The 20,745-nt window shown below is 38.6% G+C and overlaps 1 protein-coding gene across 1 annotated transcript; it reads left to right on the forward strand.

The window, feature by feature from the left end:
* The first annotated feature begins 4,882 nt into the window (after window positions 1-4,882).
* On the forward strand, window positions 4,883-20,385 carry LOC139443166 (alpha-soluble NSF attachment protein-like). The gene is made up of 9 exons (XM_071224125.1): window positions 4,883-5,093; window positions 6,523-6,602; window positions 8,216-8,332; window positions 10,616-10,662; window positions 12,987-13,064; window positions 15,317-15,372; window positions 15,647-15,731; window positions 15,939-16,112; window positions 17,987-20,385. Exons 1-9 carry the CDS (start codon window positions 5,002-5,004, stop codon window positions 18,134-18,136), a joined length of 879 nt encoding a protein of 292 aa, XP_071080226.1. The 5' UTR covers window positions 4,883-5,001; the 3' UTR covers window positions 18,137-20,385.
* Window positions 20,386-20,745: the final 360 nt, after the last annotated feature.

Below are 20,745 nucleotides of genomic sequence, written 5' to 3' on the forward strand. Positions count from 1 at the left end.
AGGACTGGTCGGCTCGGAGGCAATATACTGAGTCTGAATGGGGTATCCATGTTAAACTGCGGCATGGTATCTCAGTGGGGTAGCACTATAAAACTGGCATTAGTGGACTAGTACAAGCAGCCACACACACATACAAACACGCGTATGTGCACCTCCACATCTAAATGCAATAATCATGAACGCGAAGTTAAGCCCTATTTAACTCCACATCACTATATCAAGACTACCTGGACATAATGTAACCTGGATTAGACAATCCAGTGATTGACAGGATGTACCACAGGGCCACGTAACTAAACTTAATGTCGAGCTCACAAACTTCGGCCTCGTGTGCGAGTTTAGCATCGAGTTTGTTATTACAAAATTTTAGTTACGTTTCTTTCTTTCTTTCTTTGTTGTTGCACGTCGCACTAAGCAATATTCCAGCTATATGACGGTGGTCTGTAAATAATCGAGTCTTGGCCAGACAATCCAGTGATTGACATCATGAGCATCGATCCACGCAATTGGGATACGATGACATGTATCAATCAAGTCAGCGAGCCTGACCACCCGATCCCCTTAGTCGCCACTTACGACAAGCACAGTCGCCTTTCAAGACAAGCATTGGTTACTAAAGACCTATTCTACCCCGGATCTTGATGGGTCTCCAGTCACGTGAGCCTGTGGAGGAACACATATCCACGCTACCAGGTCAGGCTTTGTAACACCCGATCCATATTTGATAGGCATTTCCCTTTCGGTATCAGGCATGTTTCTTAGACATTTCACCACAAATCTCCTCTGTTCAACACGTTCATTTCGACATTCGGATACCCTTGTGTTCAAAGTGTTCTCTCGTCATACTGAACACCCGATGGGTACTTTGTGTTGTCGTCTATGGAGGACCATGAACATGTGTTACTGCATCTTCCCGAGGCAAGGGCGTTAACTGACCATAAAAGTCCAGTTTCCACCCTTGCCGAACAAGGCTAAAATTTCCAGGCTCGATCGCAGCGTCACCAGTGGCCATTACGTGTTGTGGCGCTATTATGTCCCTCCTATTGACCAATCAGATTCCTCATATCTCTCATATCACTTGCATTAATTTTGCTTCAAACGACGATCTGATCGATAAACAAGATCTATAATGTTATAAAACGGGTTTTACCCCGTGACCTTCATCAAATCAAGTGAGTACCTTGATTAAAAACATGAAAAGATTTGCAAAATATCTGCACACATGCTTTTCAAATCTAGCAGTCGACCGAAATCTGCACGATGAAATCCATGTTGTTTACGAACCGGTTGTCGAAATCGTTACGCGATTTTGATTTGACTATGCATAGACTCGTTAGTCCAGCCAAAAAGTAACTACGGAATTAAAGCCTAGTTCGCCATGGTGGAAACTGGACTCGTGTAGTCAGTTAACGTCCTTGCTTCAGGAAGATGATGTTACTGGTCAGCCAGTCGGCCTAGGAATTCACAAGTGGGAATGACCCACGAAGTCGTATACTATTGTGTTAAGAAACGTGTAGGGCTATACCGGCAGCATGGAGCTATATTGTGTTTCTGTAGGACCAGCTGTTACCAGGTGTGGATGTATGAAAAGATACATTGTCTACGTGGTCCTGATGCAAGATGTCCATCTCCAATTACAAAATGCACTGTTCCAGGCGCGTCGAGTACAATGCTTTTCCCGCTTCAAACTACACGAAAATGACAATGTATGCTATAAGGAGATTTATATAGATAAACTTTGCAACCACAATGCAAATCTTATCTCTGCTCAATACGTTATGGGGATAAGTTACCACAGTGTTCAGTGTTAATCTTTAAAGACGACAACTGCAGATTACAATATACATAGCCGATGGAGCATTCGAGTCACCAGTTCACGTCTCTCGTTCTGTTCATTTAGTACTTGAATGCATCTTTTGTTCAGTGAATATCATATTTCTTGGATGGGACACAACCTATTTGTTCACAATTCGGGATCGGAGGGTCAGTTTGAATTACTCTTGTGCTGAAGCTGTGATGTCGTTAATGTCTGTATGCTAATGCTGTCCCGTCTGCCAAAAAAAGCCTTCCCCCATGACATGGCCGACAACTGATCTGGCAGGAGATGGTGTTGAGATGCCTTGAGTAAATCCACCGTAAGAGCTTACACCGAACCCGAGCCGTTAGCCAGGCCAGTGATCAAACAGCGGTGTCTGAGACAGGGTGGGTACGACAGAACTGCTTATCTCATCAAGGGTATGACGAAGCACGTTAGCGAGCTGACACTCACCGGCGCCAATTTGAATTTGCAAATTTTGTTGTGGTGTACCATGGGGTGAAGTTACGGGTACATCCACCCTCGGTCGCTAGGATACCCGGACAAACGGGTGTGAACCCGATGAAGCTTTTTCACGTGGCTTGATTTGTCTTGAATATACGGGTGAAAACAACCGTCTTAATTCCGTCTTAATTGTATGGTATCAAATAGTCGAATTTGTGATATCACTAATTATTTTAGGATATCATAATTCAAATTTATGATATCACTAATTAATTTTGTGATATAAGTAAATGCATTATGGATGTAGAAAATCAGAAATAAATAGTAAAACGGCGCCTCATAAGGAGTTGCATCTGTTCATGCATGCCTATAGATAGGGGGGGTGTCGTGGTCAGCGCCGATTGTAAAGCCCAACAAATATGGACGAATTAATGCATGGACAGTCGATACGCTCACGTACGGGATCCGTTTTAACAGTGATAATACAAATTCAAATCCAGTAAGATGAAGGAACTGAAAGTATAAAACGACAAATCTGTTTTAAGAGCAAGTTCTCACGCAACAGAAATGACGAGCTCCGCGGGCCTACTGAGTACCTGCCGTGATAACACAACACGTCACGGGTGTGGCCAGTTAAATGAGGTGATTTAACCAATTAGAAGTAAGTAAATTAAATTAAAAAGATTTTAAAGTAACAATTTTGTAAAGGTGGAAGATTCCCCTTGCCACTCAGAAAAGAAAAAATGCTGTTACATCCACGATATACACGATATATCGTAGATATCCTAAAGCTAAGAGATGCAATAGTGAAGGGCTAACTAACTCTATTTCTTAAAGATGGTCAGCTACTCGAACGTCTCTAAATAGAGCAGCCAAAGAAGTTCAACCAATTTCTAAAACAACAATTTATATCAATACGAAAATTCAAATCTTATCGATACAAAAACAGAAATCTCATTGATACTTAAAATACCAACAGATTATGTACCTTACCACACACAAAGTGGGACAGGCAGAAGGCGACCTCTTAGAGGCCCCAATGCTATTATCGAGGCCATATATGCTTTTGATATATCGAACTAATTATTTTAAATTATAAATTTACCATCGCGCTGTTGTTTGCCGAGAGATACGAATTTAATCTCAGTTAAAGATATCGGTGATGTTAATATAGAAATCTTCTGACTCATGAAAAAATGTACATAAAATAGGCATCAGTCCGGACTAGTACAAGTAGCCATACGCATGCAGGCATGCACTTCGCTATACAAGTGCAATAATCTAGGACGCGACATTAAACCCTATTTCACCTCACCTCACAACTTATGTAGGTATATAAACAGAGGGGGGGAAAAGAAGGTATCAAACAAGAATTGGTTATTCGATGGCAATGTATTTGATACGAGTATCACACATGTAGTTGTGGTTTGGGCCTTAAGTTTGACTGTTTTCAGCTTAGTAGGGCGGTGGGGTAGACTAAAGGCCCAGGTTCGATTCCCCACATGGGTACAATTTGTGAAGCCCATTTCTTGTGTGATATTGCCCGCCGTGATATTGCTGGAATGTTGCTAAAAGCGGAGTAAATTCCAACTCACTCACTCACTCACTCAGCTTAGTAACGTTTTGATAACGATTATAATTTTTGGGTCAAATCAAATTTTCATGTGTTTAATTTCTTTTTTCCCAGGCAGTTTATATAGATCACGTTTCTCCCATATCCCATTTTTTATATTGCTCATAATGAAATCAGGTTTACGACTAAAGAGGTTCACAGAATGTGTTATACGCGCTATAACTGTCTGACGACATACGACTTACTAAATGAAGTACAAAAGTGGACTAATCCCTATTGAGTACGATTATACGATCACATTACTGGTCTGTTTAGTAATATTACTAACTCGACGATCAAATAATATTATTATATGATATATTTTAGTTATATTACTGAATCAGGTAAAATTCAATTGATACCAAGGACTTAATTCATGCAGCATATTCAGTTCCAAATGCAATTTTGCGCGTTTAAATCCTCGGCTACCTAGCTCTATATTGAAAACATAGTATTTTTATCTTCTGAATGCCTAACGACAATGATTGAGAGAGAAATACATTTCTATCAAAATAACCTTCCGCGAAGATGCGGCCGTCATTTTCAGCTGCTTCAATAAGAGGTGGTTATTGTAATTTGAAACCTCTGATTAACCAACAGGATCGCACTTTCCAGATGTATGGTATAATACCCTATATCAGTGTCATGGTATAATACCCTGTCGTGATAATGCAGGAATATGCCCCATCTTAAATACTCAATCTTACTCTTCTGTCGAATGCGCCCGTAAAAGAAGAAAACTTCGAACACAATAACGAGATACACAGGTGCTCGTTGTTTTGAATTGTTGTGTTTAATGCTAAATCAGGGTGGATAAAGTGACACCCAAACACTAATTCGTCTCTGATACAATTTATTGTTCATGACAAGATATACTGTTGTTTGCAAATGGTGCTGCTGTCTTTATATGATTGACACGCCATCGTGAGGGAATTCGGAGATTTTACAATGCTTCAACGGAAGCGGAAATAGAGAGTTATCTCCCATTTTCATAGACGGCGCTGTGTGGTGGGAGTAAAGGAAGTGACGTGAATTTCGCGATGTATTTATGCCTCTAAAAGACCATTATTAAATCTGTGATATATTAAGATAAATATAGGGGTAACATTGACACAGTTGAGCAGACAAGATGGGTGACGCAGAACAGAAAGGAATTATGTTGATGCAGGAGGCGGAGAAGAAACAGAAAGGGGCGAAAGGTTTCTTGGGAAATTTGTTTGGGTAAGGCGATGAACCTCGTCACATCTTCATCTGTCACTCAATCACGTTTTTTCGTGATATGTATGTCTTCTTCAGTGTGTGTTTGTTAACAGAACTGTCACATATTTGTTTATCACAATATGATAATTATGTGATGCTAGATAAAAAAAAAACCCATGTTGTCATAGACGTGGTGTCACTGACTCATACAATGTCATATGGGTATCCAAATGATACCATGGGATATGTCAAATCCAGGTTGCTACTGACTGATCTTGGCTAAGCCTGAAGGAAATCGAATTTAGCTATGGCACTGGTGAGCATAAGATAGAGATGAAAGTGAGACATGAAAAAGAGATAAACGAGAAAGGAGAAGACCGTCCAAAATGTGTTATGAATGTCCAAACAAATTGGTTCTTTTCTATTAAATTTTGAATGGAGGTAAGGGTAATTCCACTCCAAAAACATTCCAGAGACTGTATACTTATGAGTAGCCGTGACATACCACATCAAGTCCTCTATTTGATCAAGCAATGAAATATCGAGCTTAGATTTGCATAAGTAAACAGGGGTGTGGATATATATATATATATATATATATAGAACCTGTGATAATATAGAGTCATACTATATACCCCAAACTTCAATTAAATGCTATAAAAATAAATACATATGCAAAGTGTCTCTCTTTATGATATTTCCCTGCATTGAAAAAGCATGTTTTAGTTTGTTTGTTTGTTGTTTAACGCCGCACTCAGCAATATTCCAGCTATATGATGGCGGTCTGTAAAATAATCGCGTCTGGACCACGCAGTTGGGATCGATGACATGTATCAACCAAGTCAGCAAGCCTGTTAGTCGCCTGTTAGTCGCCTTTTAGGCAAGTATGGGTTGCTGAAGGCCTATTCTACCCCGGAATCTTCACAGGTCTCATGTTTTAGTGGGGTTGGTGGGACTGGCAGTGGTCTTTCCAACCTAGTTTTAATCAGGACTTCAGGACAAACTTTTGTCTTTAAAAGTGTCTGGATTGACAACTTCTTTCAATTTCGTCTGGATTGAGTTTGGGGTTACTCTGATATTTATGACTTAATTGAAGTCTGTTTCATCATGTTCATTCCCCATGTTTGAATACATGGCATACTTTCCCTTTCCCTTTGGTGATGATAACATTAGGAAATGTTTCTGTACATATAATGTACTACTTAGTAGAAGTTAATGAACACCCAATGTTTTGAAAATATCCAGTGTTCTGTAACTTCTATTGAGTAGTATATATTCGATGGTGAGTAATAGGCTTAATAAGATTGATGACTTGATCATGTTTATTGTGTTAAGTAGTTAATTATCATCTTGTTTAACGATGTTGGCTTGATCATAGAGGTCATTGTTAGCTTGACATCAGTTTCAGTGTCATGACGAGGTGGTCATTTGTTCATTCTCTGTTTGTTAGTGGCTCAAGCAAGATAGAAGAAGCAGCAGAACTGTATGTGCGTGCAGCAAATTCCTTCAAGATGGCCAAGAAGTGGGCAGGTAATCTTGGTTGATTCCTCATGGTGTTTCAGAACATATACTCATGATTAATACCGGTAGTATTGCTAAAGAAATAATCAATCAGTCGATCATTCTGGAAAGTTAAGAAGATTGTTGAAAGGTATAATCGATGTAGAATGTCGTATGAAATAAAAAACACAGTCGTCAGGGCTGCAGTTACACTGGGCATGATTCAAACATGTCAAATACGATTTAATAGTTATACTAAATACCAATTAATTACGACAGATTCCCATGATAGGTTGCAACCGTGGTTACAGTGCTACTGCTGACTCATTACAACACTAAGTGTTGCTGATATCCCTGTTTGAAGCTTCAATGATCTCATCTTTTTCTATGATCCTTCATGTATTATGTTTATATTGCATCTTTCATAAGTGTGTCATTTATCATGTTTATAGTATACATGCCAGACATTGATTATCATAGGATTGCGGTAGACAGAATCTACACTGTATCTTGTCAGGAAATGATAGTTGACAGTTTATGCGACTGTTATGCTGGACTTTGTCCCAGTTGCATTATGTTGACAAATGGGGCGCTTGTTATGACCATACAGAGCAAGTAAAATTTAGTTTCAGAGATCAAGTGGTAGTTAGCACACTTAAGTGGTTGAATGACATTTAGAAGTGATGAGGAAGAGAATTTATGGATGTCAACTTCTTTATCATGTTTATCATGAGGAACACAACGTTTCTGAGTATATATACTTACAGTAATCCATCATCAGTATGTATGTACCTGGAAGAACAACAAATGCAATACGATAACAATTTATAAACAAAGGTGGAAACTTAACAAGGGAAGGGAAGCTAACAGTTAATTGGTGCTGATAGGTGATAGTGATGGACAACTGGAAGCCAGGACTTAAATTAACACTGAACAAACTTAGTTCAACTTTGGTGAAACAATTTTGATAATAGTTACTAGGCAGATACCAATCTGCCCCTTCTGCGTTGCTGTTTTCTGTAAAAAGAAATGTGTAATATACACAACAAAATACAGACTGTCATGTGTTGGAGCAGGGCATTTTATACAGTGAATATGGTAATCAACGCTTGCAAGAACTGTAGACCAGGTTCCCATTAGAATGGAATACTATCAGTTTCAGATCTATTTGTTTGGCATACAGCTAAGAAAAATATTTTGCCATCTCATTGACACTTTCTTAAAGAATTTGAGCAGGAAGGTTTGTGATCCAAATAAGTAATATCTAAGGTTGAACTGAAGTAGACTTATTGCTCACTCCCCATGGGTAGCCTAGTGGTTAAAGCGTTCGCTTGTCACGCCGAAGACCCGGGTTCGATTCCTGACATGGGTACAATGTGTGAAGCCCATTTGTGGTGTCCCCCGCCGTGATATTGCTGGAATATTGCTAAAAGCGGCGTGAAACCATACTCACTCACTCACTCACTCACTTGACAGGGCGTCACACATGATCCATGGCGTTTCACAGATTCAGTCCAGACCAGCATAACTGATTCTGATAACTGGTGTCCAGGGTATTTTGCTCCGTGTACAGCAGGTACAGGGTACAGGGGCACTTTGCCAAGATTCTCTCAGTAAAAAAAGATGTCTTATGTTTGTTTCAGCTGCTGGTGAATCATTTTGCCGAGCAGGCCAACTACAGATAGAACTCGGCAGCAAACATGAAGCTGCCACACATTATGTAGACGCAGGAAACTGTTACAGGAAAGGGGATCCTAATGGTGAGAAGACACATCGAATACATACAGTCAACACTAGGGCTGAAACGATACATTGGTACACCGGTGCATTGTGGGTTTTCATGTCACGATACAATACATGATACATAATTTTCTGTATCGATACAAGACGAAACACTTGCTGAATGAATTTACTTACTACTGGTATAATAACACCCAAAAATTTTGTCAGGTAAATATCGCGAAATGTGTTGTATTTAGGGCTTCACATTCACTACTATAAATAGCCGATACGAACATGTGTCTACAGCTAGCTTTACCTTTTGAAGCTGCTCAGAAATATTTCTTGTCCATAAGTTTCCACGTGATTTGACATAAGTCATATTGTATCGTGACCTATATATCGTGATATGTATCGTATCTTGACCTTGCTGTGTTGTTTCACCCCTAATGAAAACACTGTGGATGCATATTACAGTACACTAAATGACCTGCATGCTGGGTTGGCTGAAAAGTTCTGAGCCTAATATTGAAGGATATCAGTTGGCATGTATTAAGTACACGTGCTTACGTGCAGCATTTGAACCAATTACACAACCAGGCAGCATATTTCTGCAGGCATCAAGGTGATGAGGTATTCTCTGTTGATGAATATGGACAAAAGTGGGTAGAATCCTGTCATCAAGTATCTCCAACTGAAAGGATGAGTGCCAACAGTCATCCATGCAGACAATGTGTCATTTAGCCTTGCTCCAAGGCTGCAATGAAAGAAAAGTCCATGGATGTGTAGTAATTCTATCCTCCTAATAGGCAATTCTAGGTATGTGGACAGTACTAAGGCCTCCAGTCTCTTATAGGGACAACTTGTTATTATTTACATAATGTAGAACTTGATTTAAACATAATTATTGCCAAGACACTTGTGCAAGTCTAGGTATTCTTTGGCAGAAGTATGTGGACCGCGGAGGGGATTATGTTGAAAAACAATCAACACAGTCCATCACAGTGTGGCTCAAAACGTTTCAGCCATCTCTCATAGTACTATCTGCCTGAAATTCAATATTCAGATGAAAAAGACAACATTTGGCCTCAACTGTGAGTTCTGAAAGTTACTTTTAATGTATGTCCATAATATTGGTATGATTGAGGCTAATGACCTCATTATATAATGTGTTTCTGGTTCTTGGTCACTGTTTGACACTGACCATAATTTGTCAGTGGTCCAAAGGACCAGCACATGGAAAAGTGTTCTGGTCTTGTTGGGCCTCTGACCAAGAAAGGTTTTTAATCTCAGATGCTTATCATGTTCATACAACAAGTGAAATTAGATTGTGAAACCAGTCAAGAAGGTAACCACTACCATGCAGGGTTGTAAGGCTGCTGGTGGTGCTTAGAGTTTAGAGTCAATCCATTGCTGATTTAAAATACATGCAAACTTTTACTCCCAAATAACACAAGTCCACTGGACCAGCATTTATTTTATTTTACTGGGCCTTAAGGAAATATACCAGACTCCTACCAATGTTAGTGTCACTGTTAGTGCACGGGTGGCCAAGTAAGTTGCCATCTTGCCAGAACCCTATGATCATGGGTTTGAATCGCATATTCACCCGATTATGTTTCTTGATTTGTCAGTACCATATTATCTGTACAAAAGTGGGGACAGTTTGTTAGCCCAGTGGTTAAAGCATTTGCTCGTCACCCTGAAAGCCTCGGCTTGATTTCCCATGGTACAATATGTGATGCCCATTTCTGGTGTCCCCTGTCGTGATAAGAATATTGCTGAAGGTGGTGTAACTATACACACTCACTCACCAAAGTGGTGAACACCTAACACCTGCATCACTTATGGCTTCCCTCCCTGACCAATTGAATGACAGACAAGAAGTCGACATTGGCCAATCAGAATGGCTAATAGATGGCCTAGATTGTATGGCTTCAGTGGTAGAGCCACTAACTGGCATTCTGAATACTCTGTGTTAAATTTTTCAAGGTTGCATGATTGGAAAACATTTTCTGACTGTCACTTTCTTGATCCGGTAAGCCATGCTGTGATTGGTAGGATAAATGGTCATTCTGACGTGACCCGCAATAGGGTGTCCTCAGGTCTGTGTTTAGTGGTAGCGAGAATTAAGGTTTGATTTAAATGATATTGGGATTTAACCGAAATACTGTCCAACGTGGAGGCATTATATTTCTGCTCTAGTTTAACATAAATTATACCATGTGTATACTGACACATTTTTTCACACTAATTATGTCATTGGAACAGTCAACTTGATTTTACTTACAATATGACAACTGTAAAATATTTTTTTCTTTCAGAGGCAATCAAAAGTTTACATCAAGCAGTAACAATCTACACAGATATGGTGAGTGATGAAGCCAGTAGAATGTCATGTAGACATTCGTGAAAATGTTACCATGGCAGTTACCATGGCAACACTTGACAGTTATTTGATGTTTTGTGGGATGGAATGTATGTTTATTGTGTGATAACAGTGATTATGGTTATGGAATCCTGTGTGGAATAAATATGTCGTAATTCATGGAACATGTGACATGCTTTGGCTTACTCAGTGTGGAATATTCATGATGTGGATAATGGTCTGGATCTAGTTAGCACTAACCTTTTATGTACGTTTCTTATGATTGATTCACAGGGGTCGATTAAACTGTTGGCCCTTTGGCCTGTGGCCAGTGCAAATTACAAAGGGCTTGCTAAAACGTAAAGTAGATGGCCGGTCCGGCTAGTAAAAATTTCACCCCTTCTCCATGCATGTTTAATTTTTTTAATTGGACACTGCTCTGGAATTTGTTACTTCGATGAGAAAATCTTAGGGGGGATGAGGTCATGTGAATGGTTCACTCAAAGAAAGATATATGTCGATCCTCTCGGTAGAATGACAGCCAACTGCTAATCTGTAATGTTGTGTGCAATAATATCTATATTTGCTCATAAATCAGCACGATATGAAGCAAATGGAAGCCAAGATTTATTCTCAGAGTGTAGGAAAAGTCGTTTCAGGGCGGGGAGTTTTAGAATGTTCAGAACACTGCTAGGTGGTATAGTGACCTCAGGATTAGCCACTTTGCGGCCTCCGACATTTTGTTGTAGGCCAGTTTGGAAAAGGGCCAGTTACCATGGTAACTGCAGGCTACATATAAGTTTGTTGTTAAATCAACCCCTGATCCATGTAGTGATGTACATGTTATGGGTTGTTATTGCACTCTTTGATCAATACAAAGTCAACACAATAACGTAACCATGGAAACTAGGCAAAAAGTTGTCACAAGTTTTTTTATCACAATGTCAGCTGCAGCTGCAGGGTTTTGATAGACATTTGATTTTTGCTTCGTTCTTCAAGAAACTACAGTATCTGAATATGTTGCCATGGGAACTGTGTTGGTATAAGCTTACTCACTGTTTTTTCCTTTGGCCCATAGTTTCACAGTTTCACCTACTGTACGTACTGGTCGTGCTGATCATGTATGTTTTACCTTGAGGTGGAATAAATATAAATGCTAGTGCATTCTAGGTTCACTCTTTTTTTTTCTCAAGGTTGTCACCTGTGAAGATCTGGTTTAGAATTGACCTTTAGTGACCTGTGCTTGTCGTAAGAGGCGACTAATGGAATCGGGTGGTCAGGCTTGATGACTTGATTGATGAATGTCATTGTATCCCAATTGGGGTGATCGATGCTCATGATGTCAATCACTGGATTGTCTGGTCCAGATATATACCTGGAATATTGCTTTGTGCGGCATTAATCAACAAACAAATTTTTTATCTGATATTCTGACAGCTATTCAACACATTCAACAGAGTTGTCTATTTTACATTATTTAATCATTGTTAAGCACCTCATTTTTTTAAAAGAGTCAAATGTTAAATGTTTTAAGTCATTAAAAGGCATTTTAGAAGCTGTAGTAACAATGAAGATGGATGTCAACTTGTTATATCGTATTTCAGTACAGATGCTCATTCATCAACCTGTTTGCTAAAGGTACTAGCATCTGTACCAAAACATTGCTTTGAAACAATAAAAGAAGTAAATCCATCACCTCTTATTTATTAAGTTGATTATTCATCTTGTTGATTCATTGTCTAAAAACAATCCCAATCTCTCCTAAAAACACTGGGCATTCTTTAACATGTTTGACTTGTTTTGAATAGTATATTTTGGATAAATGATTCAGTGGGGGTGGGGGGATGGAGTATTGGTGACCCAGTCGTCTATGATTACTGGTTCGAATTCCGGTTCTCCATGATTATGTTTCTAGGTTTGTCAACACCATTACATATTTGGATAAATGATAGAATGGAAAGAAAAATTCTAATTTTTTTAAATACTTTAAGGGGGAGGCATTGGTAACCCAGTCATCTATGATTACTGGTTTGAATCCTGGTTTGCCACTATTATGTTTCTAGGTTTGTCAGCACCATACCCATGCTTGTGGGGTAAATATGTAAGACCTGCAACACTTCAGGCCTTCCTCCCACATCAAGCTGACATGTCATGATATAACTGGAGTACTTTTAAAAGCGGTGTTAAACCCAACTCACATAATCACTATGATACATGAATGGGAACAAAATCGGTTAGCATTTATTTTCATGTAACATTTATCATGTGTATGGTAATTACAATAATCTTTAATGCTTTGACCTGCTACAGTCACTGTCTGTTTGCAGGGGAGGTTTACGATTGCAGCCAAACACCACATCACCATTGCAGAGATCTATGAAACTGAACTAGTCGATATTGAACAAGTGAGTTGATAAATGGATCTTTTTCTTTGAATTCAATATTGGGTCGTGTTAAAAGTATCAATTGATTTGTCATAGCTCACATTTCAGCATTAGCCCGAATAATTCACAAGACATGTGTCTTCATGTAGTTCGCTGTGACTGGTGGTTGTGATTCTACAATAACATGAGAATTGGAAAGAAAGGTGTCAACTTTAGTCATAGAGTAACTCTAAGTTGATGGTTAACTGTCACTATAGATTAGGGCTGTTACGATTCATTCGCGTGGTCGGTGAATCGAACCGTAATCATTCATGAATTGAATTCGTTATTCATGGCCACTAGAATCGAATATTTATGAATATGCAATCATTTGCATTCACATATCCTGTACCTAAAAATATCCATAAGAACATATATGCATAGATTTCTTCAAAGATAACACTCATATAATATTTAATTTGACAGTATTGTGGTCACTGGTCATTGTCGCATTTGAGCAGATACTAGTACCTGGATAAGTGCAGTATATAAATGTATAATATATTAATAGTTAACAAACCATGTCATATAATTTATGTTATTGTTTCACTGAATATAACAAATAATACATCAGCTGCTGACTTGTTATTGTATTTGTGAATTAATATTCATATTCGTTACCCTATATTCATGATATGAATCATATTCACCTCATAGTGTATTCGTTGCAGCCCTACTATAGATAGATGTTCGCACTAACAACACAACATGGTTCCATAGTATACTTGAACTTGTTGTTACTGAAACCTACGTTATCAACACACCACAAAACTAAAATAATAGTTATAGCCTTTATTTCCGTAATACAACGTCACCAGAAAGTCTATAAACTATACATTATAGAATCAAAAGAAATAGAACAAAATGCACCAACAGGAAGTGACGTCAGCAGAAGAAACGTATTTCTTCTACTGATAATTATTATTTTGTGGTGTGCACTAACTACTGTCAGTACTTCATACCTTTGTTTGCTCTACAGTGGTTAGGCTTGCACAAGTCTCTAAGGCAAAATTTATTAGTTTAAGTCATAATTTCTAGATTATATTAATAATAAGAGCAAATTGCCTCTATAAGATAATGGCGTCCTTAGATGAACTGTGCGCTTATCTAGGCTTGCCTATCCTTAAGATAGAATTATAAAACATCCATGGACTTATCACTCAGTACAGCCTTGGAGCAAGGCTATACTGGTATGTTGCTCCTTCACCTATGAATACATATCCTCTATGCGGCGTGGCAGTGACACGTGTCTATTTATAATCAGCTGAGGAAATAACGATGTTAACTTCAGTTGTGACCTTTGTGCGAACCCTATCTTGACACTAAAGCCATGTGTTTAAAGGCGGCCACAAGGCGGCCATAGCACTTGTTGAGTACATCCTGAGAACAGTGCTGTGTGAGTTATGTAAGCTGAGTGCTCACTGGTCTGAGCTGCAACCAAATGATCATCGTGGCTTGATTAGTTGGTTAACAGTACAGATGACACTTCATAGCGACCATGTATATATTCTCTATATGATGGAGGAACCTAGTGCAAATGTTACAGTCAGCGTGTAAAATGATGAAAATTTTCTCTTTGGTTATATACAAAACTCCACAACATTTCAGTCATCATTTTTTTATTCATTATATTATGATAACGAAATTCCAAACATTTTATGCTCTATTTCATCACCCAGTGATGGGAGTGATAGGCTTAACAGAAAACGAAAGTCAATGTATATTTTTTTTAAATAATTTTTTAATCCTATCATAATCATGATTATAAGTCTATTGTGATGTCTTAGGCCTTTTGAACTTATTAATAACTTTATTTACAAAACTCCACAATATTTCATTCATCATTTTTTTATTCATTATATTTATGATAACGAAATTCCAAACATTTTATGCTCTATTTCATCACCCAGTGATGGAAGTGATAGGCTTAACAGAAAACGAAAGTCAATGTATATTTAAAAAAAATAATTTTTTTAATCCTATCATAATCATGATTATAAGTCTATTGTGATGTTTTAGGCCATTTGAACTTATTAATGACTTTTAGTCAATCTGACGGAAAAATAATTGTCAAATGACTGAAATAATTTAGCGTTTTGTAAATTGCCTAAGTGAAAATTTCAGTCATTTTACACATGGACTGTAACATATACAAGCCCAGAAAGTATTCTATGATGACTTGAACTGCTTCATCCGCTGATGTTGTGAGTCTGAGCGTTGTGTTTCTGTGGCAGGCCATCGCCAACTATGAGCAGGCTGCTGACTACTACAAGGGAGAAGAGTCTAACAGGTAACATGGCCACCTCAAATAGAATGCTGTTGTCATTTGTCATCAAAACCTTAATTATCCATATATATTGATAACGACACAGCAACAATATTTTTTTACATGTAATTTTTCTTCTGCTATATACCGGGTATGCATGATATGCAGTTTATACCTGAAATGTATATTTTTCTTAAGCAAGTTTTAAATCTAATGTAACAGGAGTAAGAAAGTATCAAAATAAAGAACAGTTTAACCTGTTTCCCCGTTATTATCAAAGTGTCTGTTTGTCTTTCAGTTCCGCCAACAAATGCCTATTGAAGGTTGCACAGTTTTCAGCTCAATTAGAAAATTATGAAAAAGCTGTGGAGATTTATGAACAGGTAGGTTGTGAGATTCACGCTCCGTCTCCCCAGCTGTTATATAGCCGACTAACGACATTATATATCACTTCCTTGTAGATCCAATTAATTGATCATTGCAACTTAATTTGGTTAAAAGCATATGACAATATCTGTACCAAGATCTCAGGAAACAATAGTGTAGCACCTCTCTGTGGTACTGATGCCATTGTGTTGTCATGGTTACAGGTTGGCATCTCGGCAATGGACAACTCTTTGTTGAAGTACAGCGCCAAAGACCACTTCTTCCGTGCAGCGGTGTGTCACATGTGTCTGGACCAGGTCAATGCCCAGATATGTATTCAGAAGTACGAGGACATGTTTCCAGCCTTCTCTGAATCAAGGGAGTGTAAACTTGTTAAGGTAGGAGAATGGCTTACATGTTTGTTTCTGGCTGGCCATGCTTAATAGTTTGGGTTTACAGACTGTATGGGGTGTACAAATGACAGTGAGACAAAATAATTCTTTTCCTAACTGCTAGTTTGATGTTTCTGATATCACCCTTGGTTATAAAGCTAGTTAACTACGGAATCGGAATTAGTGTCCAAAATACTTCTTTCATTGGAGGGGGCACGAGTGGCCCAGTGAGCTATCTGTTTAGTGATTGCCTCATCTATTCAGCTTGTGAGATAGGACAAATAAATGTGTGGGCAGTTCTGGTTTATCACTTCCGATAACAGTATGGTCTGTCTATTTTCATTAGGTCCGGGGGCCAAAGGTGGCCCAGTCGTCTAAGGCGCCGCGATTCGCTGTGCAGAGTTGCGTCCCTTGGGCACGCCAGAAACCTATGATTGTGGGTTCAAATCCCGGTTCGCCCCGATTATGTTTCTAGGTTTGTTAGCACCATACCCGTGCTCGTGGGTTTCACCGAAGTGGTAAACGTCTTAGACCTGCATCACTTCGGGCTTTCCTCCCACATTAAGCTGACACGCCGTGATGTAACTGGAATACTGTTAAGAGTGGCGTTAAAATCCAACTCACTCACTCACTCTTTCATTGGATATTAAAGAAAGGTTTGTATTTAGGGAAATAAAATTGATGCTGTTCTAGTTAGTTTTCCTTCAGTTACTATTTTTAGAATCAATTGATAGTACAATAAGAAATAGAAATAGTTGACCTGTAGGGATTGGAGCTATATATCATAATATATATCTATTTATGATTGCGGCACTAGTCAGAAGCCAGATTCTTGTAAATAACTGTTCAGTCTACTGGTCTAATAAAGCAGCTTATCACAGGCCATATAAGGGACTAGTCATATATTTTAGGGGTCAGAAGGAATCAGGGAAGGGTCACCAACAATATGACTCTCTAGGGGAGGGTCATAAAAAAAAAATACATGTATTTGGAGAGGGTCATGAAAAAGATCGTCATTTTATGATAAAATATAAAGTGCTTTTGCATTTTGTCTTTTCGGGAGGGTCATGAAAAAATGTACAAGGACATAGGGAGGGACATCCAAAAATAGGACAAGAAATTCAGGAGGGTAATTATTTTTAGTATATTAGTCTATCAAAAACCTCTGCCCCAGACCCTAACAACACTAAAATCTGGGACTTGCTATTGATACAGATCATAGAGATAGATAGTTGTTTACTAATTATCGATAAATATCGGAGAAGTAACTTTGAGCGAATATAAAAAAAAACGTCTGAAAGAAAACAACATATTTCACTCCACTGGTGAGCAGTAACACATTTATGCATGGATGCCTTTGTGGACATTTAAGATACCAGAAACAGTTGCTTTCCGTCTTTGGCAATTGACATGATGGACAATAACATGGCTGTTTTGGTGAATCTAAAATTTATTCATCACAATAATTCATTTAAGATATTATCGATGACACAATTTTCATATCGATAATCGATAATATTTCTTCCCGTAAACGATAACTCTGATAAAAGGTTGGGGGTATATAGTTATACCAAGGTTCCGTCCGTCCTTCCGTCTGTCCGTCCATCCGAAAACTTTGCCCGGGCGATTTCTCTTTAACTGTTCAGTGGATTCATCTCAAACTTAGTACATATAATCTGTGTCATATAGAGGGGTGCAGTCAAAAGAAAAAAATTGATTTTATTAATTTTCCATTTTTTTATGAATTTTTCAAACCGTAACCCTATCCATTATTCAATTTGAAACTACTGACACACTAGGCGGGTTGGGGGTATTAGTCAGCCACGCAGATAATGTAGATATGGTAATCATCTATTCCAATGTAACTTTCCTGCTTGCAGTCGCTGTTGAAGGCGTGCGAGGAGGAGAATGTGGATGCATTTACCCAGTCTCTTCAGGAGTTTGACAGTATTTCCCGCCTCGACCAATGGCTGACCACCATGCTCCTCCGGGTCAAGAAATCAATATCAGCAGAACCTGATCTGCTCTGAGTGAAGAAACATGGCCGTGGTGGCACCCTGATCATGCAATATAGCCCAGCATAGAGAACTATTATTGTTACATAGGTTAGGTGTCATCGTAGACCTATAGCCAATGTCTAGCACACAGCTTCACATAAGGGTGTGCAAGGGGATCATCTGTTTGGGGTGTAGGGGGTGTTACTTAATGATATCAGGATGAACTGCTGCAACGCAAGATCCATGTGATGGCATGTTTGCAACATTTACTGATTTATAGTCTGCAGAATTAGTTTGATTTTCTGTATGTTACTAGGTTTCTTCGGTGGCCCTATCATCTTTTAACTTTAATGGTTGGGTGTAACTCAAAAAAATGAGTTTGATTCCCTACCAGTTGCAATATGAGACGCAAATGCTTGGTGCTCGTACTGTAAGTATGGCTTCTATTTTGCTCACAGCATTAAACCTACATTCTCACTTTAGTTTAATCAAATCTGTTCAGTTATGAGGTCCCATGTGCACCCTTGTTTGTCTTGAACATTTTTGTCCTCTTGGATAAAACCCAAGATTGTCTCAACACGAGACTTTGTTGTCACGAACAGAAACATTTCCAAGGAGGGTCGTGTCAGATGGTTATTGCTGATCAGGTTATTGTGTTTATTTGTATGATTCTGTGAAACTTTGTATATAATCTACATTTCCATATTGCTGTATAATTTATTGATCAGGACATTCATTGCTGCCTGTCACAGGTGACTGTTTTGTGTGTAGATAGATTAGTTGCGTTGAGATTGTAGACTACAGTAAACAAGTACACACTTTGCCATAGTGTGAGTCAATACATTTTATATTGCCAAGTCACGTCTTTTCTTGAATTTGTTGTCTTGCTCGGCACAAAAAATGAAACTGCTGATATGGCAAAACAAACGTGACAGTGATTAATTGGCATTAGTAGAAATCTTTTGACTCAGCTTTTGTTTTTACATGGCAAGGCCGTACTAAATCATATTCTTGTTGTACAGTCCTGGCTCATCTAAATTTTTAGAAAAAATAATATAGGAGTGAAAATGTGTTTTTAAGGATCTTTTTGTTCATATTTTTGTGAAACACACTTCAGGTAGTATAAACATGCAATGAACTAGACAACATGTTTAGTTTTGTTTGTTCTTCTCCTTTCTCATGGCATATCGACCATGTAAATATGTAAAACTAGAAAGGTATTTTGGGTTGGCCGAGTTGATTCTTTACATATCGCATGTACATGTTGTGAAATGTTCCTGTTGGGTGTGCCAAGTGCAGGCACTCTATTTTTGGGCCTTGTACCCAGGTTTAGAATCACATACTTCTACATGCAGTGGCTCAGCTCTCTTGCACACTGGATCTTTGAGACATTGTCCATAAACTATATCACCAAGTGTTAGCCCTTGTAACTCTAGGTACAGATGGCGGATTAGCTCGGTTGCAAGTGGGTCATATGTATAGAAACAGTACTGAAATCTTGCTGATAATAGTCTTTGGCCATTTTCCTCGTTCTGCATGGATTCAACTGTGTTACATGAAACTGTTGGTTAAATGGTAATGTGTCAATATTTCCTGAGGTGGAACGACTCCCAGATGCACTGATACATGACTCATGATATGATGCAAAGTTTTGTGCATGGTGAGATGGTAATAAATTCTTAAACTGTTTCCAGCTCATTTTCACATTGTCCGTTATTTCCTTTCCATGTTACCTGTTGTTAGTTCTAGCTATTGTTCAGTTTTGGCTGGCAACCAACTATTCGGTATTCCAATAGTATGTTTGCTGTTAATGTCAGTCATTATCAGGAGTATGTATCACTGTGGTATTGTGTCCTCAGTCAGATATAGTCCCCAGTTTCCCTGTATTGCTGCAGCCTACTGTTCCGGTATGAATGCTGTGGAGAGTGGTGCCCATGGAAACGAAGGTTTTAATTGACTACGTTTGTGATATTTGATGATCATTGTGATTCGTCTGTAATTGTTATTGAGATACCGTTCTTTACACTCCCATTCCTGACATTGTGAAATATTATAATGGATCATTTTGCATTTTGATATTGATGTAGACTTGCAGATAATTCTCCATCTAGTTAATTCCTCAACGTAAAGAATAAACACTTAAATCTTGCCTCGTGTTTCCAATTCTGTCAAACAGGATGAAGACGGCACTGCAACATTTGTAATTTCTTCACAAGAACATGATATGAAACAAAAGTTTATGAGCAAACCAAGGTTATAAGTCCCCCCTTGCCTGTAAGAGATTACTATTGAGGATGGTTGGTTTGTTGTTTTACGCCGCACTCAGCGATATTCCAGCTATATGATGGCGGTCTATAAATAAGCCATTCTGGACCAGACAATCCAGTGATTGACGACATGAGCATCGATCAAAGCAATTGGGATAGGATGACATGCATCAACCAAGTCAGCAAGCCTCACCACCTGATCCCGTTAGTCGCCTTTTACGGCAAGCATGGGTTGCTGAAGATCTATTCTACCCCGAAATGAGGATGGGGTGCTGACCTATCCCTATGTTTGTTGAGTAATGCCACACTCAACAACGACGTCTTGTAAATAATCAAGTCTGGACCAGACAATCCAGTGTTTGATAACTGTAGGGC

Source organism: Haliotis cracherodii, unplaced genomic scaffold (assembly GCF_022045235.1).
Source record: "Haliotis cracherodii isolate W230 unplaced genomic scaffold, xgHalCrac1.p SCAF_5, whole genome shotgun sequence".
Lineage (NCBI taxonomy): Eukaryota > Metazoa > Mollusca > Gastropoda > Lepetellida > Haliotidae > Haliotis > Haliotis cracherodii.

Coding starts and splice junctions, on each gene's coding strand:
- LOC139443166 (XM_071224125.1), top strand. CDS start 5,002: ATGGGTGACGCAGAACAGAAAGGAATTATGTTGATGCAGGAGGCGGAG. Junction 15,373..15,646: donor AAGGGAGAAGAGTCTAACAG/GTAACATGGCCA, acceptor TTTGTCTTTCAG/TTCCGCCAACAAATGCCTAT. Junction 16,113..17,986: donor GGGAGTGTAAACTTGTTAAG/GTAGGAGAATGG, acceptor TCCTGCTTGCAG/TCGCTGTTGAAGGCGTGCGA.